Genomic DNA, 3,050 nt, shown 5'->3' on the forward strand with positions numbered 1-3,050 from the left:
GGGCACAGGATGCACCCACAGCAGAGAATGATTCCTCCCCAGCTGTCACTGCTGCTGAGGTTGACAAACTGGTCATAGGAGGAGAGAGGCTTAGACTACTGAGCATATGTCTTTATTAAAGAGATGTAGATACGTGTATCTGAGTGGATGAATTCGTTCCGATTGGCTTTGCAAATCGCACTTTTCAGCCTCTCATTCAGTCGTCTGCCCGCAGAGGTGTATGCGGTTCCGTCTTTCCTGTTGCGGGTGTGCCTTGTCTCCGTGAGCGCCCGTTAGTGACGGAGGGCCGGGGCGCCGGTGCAGTGTAGCAGACGAGGATAAGTAGGGTGAGACCAGGAGCAGAGCACGACACGGCCATCTTTAGACAGCCCTGCTTAGCGAAGTTTCCCCCTTTTTAAGAACCACATTCCACAGACTTCAAGCGTATCCATGGGGCAAGGTATTTTTTGCGCGAACCTTGTCACCTACTTTTTCCCCTCCCTTGGCTGTCTCATCTCTCTGACCGCTGTCCTTCTGTGAGCACCCTCCTTCGTCACATCCCAGGTCATCAGGTTGAGGGGGCGCATCTCTGCGAATGACTGCAGCTAACGAGCGTTCTGGTGTTTTCACCCAGGAAAGACGAGCCGAGTGTGCCGGCAGCTGTGTCCCTGGCCACCAGCTCCACCTACTACAGCACGTCGGCCCCCAAGGCAGAGCTGCTGATTAAGATGAAGGACCTGCAGGAGCAGCAGGAGCCCGAAGAGGATTCGGGGAGTGACTTGGACCACGACCTGTCTGTGAAGAAGGTAGGAACGCTGCAGTTCCAGATGGGAACACGCTCGTAGACAGGCGGGGCGGCCCACGTCTCCACCGCCAACGTGGCGGGGGGCATTTGTGTTCATCTTTCATGCAGGACAAGGCCGTTTGGGGCCGTCGGATTTAGCCCTTTGTGGTTAAATCTTCTGTTCTAAAATCGAGCCTTTTCACCGGGGTGTCTGTGCCGCCTGTTTGTAATCTGATCCGGTGTCAAATTACCTAAGTGGGCACTGTTCTCGTTCATTTTAAGTTCAACTGATTTGTCCGCGCTACCCCGATTAACATCCAGGGGACTTAGATGTGTGCCTTTCAGCAGGTCACATGTCTTCTTCGAATATCAGGTTCACATATCTGTAACCAGGTGATCATAAAACTAGCAGTGGATTGTAAAGTGCTTGGTTAACCAAACAGCATCATCGGTTCAACTCTAAGAATTCCCCCAGGTACTCGGGGATCCCGCAGTCGACAAAACCGAATTCAGTCCTTCCTTCCCTGAGGGAGCTTTTGTTCTCACAGGAGGGGTAAGTGGACAGCCAGTGCATAAATAAATGTGTAATGCAGGGTCAGCAAACTACGGCCCATAGGCCAAACCTGGCCCACCACTTGCTTTTGTAAATAAAGTTTTATTGGAACAGAACCGCATTCATTCATTTACATATGGTCTTTGATGGCTTTTGTGCTATAGCGGCAGAGTTGAGTAGCCGCAATAGTTCCTGTGTGGCCTGTAAACTCGAAAATATTTACCATCTGGCCCTTTAAAGAAAAAGTTTGTTAACTGTTAATGTAATATATTAGGTGGTAAGAAAATTAAAACCAGGCAAAGGAATAGAAAGAGATAAAAGGAGTGTGATGACAGAGAGGGCTGTGATAGGTGGCGATTGAGCAGAGTCCGAGCGTGATGTCAAGGGCCAGGGCAGGGGACCAGCAAGTGTAAACACCTGGGGCGCGAGCCTCATGGCATGTTGGGGAAGCAGCAGAGACCAGTGGCCGGAGCTGTGTGATGTCAGAATGTGGTCAGTGCCTACACAGTGGGTGGCAATGTGATCCTTAGGTAGAGACAGAATTATTGCTCTCGGTGCCAATGTCAATAGTTTTATTGACAATAGTTTTAAATCTCCGTGGCATGTCAGCAAGCCAGACCTGTGGCATGCGTGTTTTTCTACAGGAAGTACTTGGCATAAAGGGATGAGGGCATTGCCAGAGGGCGTGGGTGTCAGGGTAGCATGTGCTATTTATTTCAGGGGCCGTGAGTGCGCCTAAACCGGGGGAGCAAAGGGAACCAGCATTTCGTGAATATTGTTCATAGGCTTAGCACTTTGGGAAAGGGCTGCCATGGAAATACTGATTTATTTATTTTTTTGACAAGATTTTTGCAAAGGATTATGTTGCAAGTCAGCTTATTATGGTCAGTGGTTAAGAAATGCCGCTGTTTGCTTCCAAATATGATAGGCGTGTTTTTGGAAGAAATATTGTGACGCACGCATAATAGAACGTTACTTTTAATTTAGGAAACGATACCTCTTTGGTTTGAGGAATTAGAAAAGAAAATGGAAAAATAAGCTTTAGTCGTGGGAGTTTGAGTGTGTTTTATTCTGGTGCATTCTCTATTTTTTTTTTTTTTTTTTTACATAAAGAATTAAAAATGTTTTCAGGGGTTCATAACACTAGAAAAAAACGTACGGTTAGGTCAGTTTTAGATTAGTCCACAGCCTCGATGTGGAGACCTGTGTTCTTTACAGGACACCTTTGTTTTGCCACCGTGTGGCGAGTTTGGGAAGCAGCACGCCTTGTACCCGCCTGCACTGTTGGTACTCGGTCCGTTTGCTTTGGGCTTGAGACGTGTCCCTGAGCTCGCCTCCTGACGACCTTTCCCCTGCCTACCCTCGTGATAAATTCTTGAGGCGACGGACATTTTTAGTTCAGTAAGCATACGTCGGGCAACTTCACCCTAAGCAGCGAACACCATGAATGACAGTTCTCCGTGGTGTCTGTCAGCGGCTCGGTAAGCCTGCCGTCCTTGGCGTGTGGCAGAGGCAGCTCGTCTCTGCAGGCTGCGGCACTGACTCCTCTCCCTCCTCTCCGGTACCCGCACGTTTGCTGGGTCACACGTTACACAGAGCGTGCACAGGCAAGAGGAGCAGGTGAGCGCCGTGCAGGTGCACTCGACCGTCCCTCCGTGGTGAAGCGGCCAGACCCCTCACCCCACGTGCACCAGACGTCCCCATGAGACCTCAGCTGTCACCACCCCAGCAACA

At 49.9% G+C, this 3,050-nt stretch overlaps 1 protein-coding gene across 1 annotated transcript in view; it reads left to right on the forward strand.

Annotated features, from left to right (window-relative positions):
* LOC105309748 (protein Shroom2) overlaps window positions 1-3,050 on the forward strand; it is a gene marked incomplete at its 5' end in the record, with an annotated part of 54,098 nt that overhangs the window by 44,588 nt on the left and 6,460 nt on the right. Inside the window, one exon of the mRNA XM_023526369.1 lies at window positions 614-785. Coding sequence (XP_023382137.1) covers window positions 614-785 — 172 coding nt within the window. The remainder of the gene's footprint in view (window positions 1-613; window positions 786-3,050) is intronic.

The sequence above is a fragment of the Pteropus vampyrus genome, unplaced genomic scaffold (genome assembly GCF_000151845.1).
Source record: "Pteropus vampyrus isolate Shadow unplaced genomic scaffold, Pvam_2.0 Scaffold828, whole genome shotgun sequence".
NCBI lineage: Eukaryota > Metazoa > Chordata > Mammalia > Chiroptera > Pteropodidae > Pteropus > Pteropus vampyrus.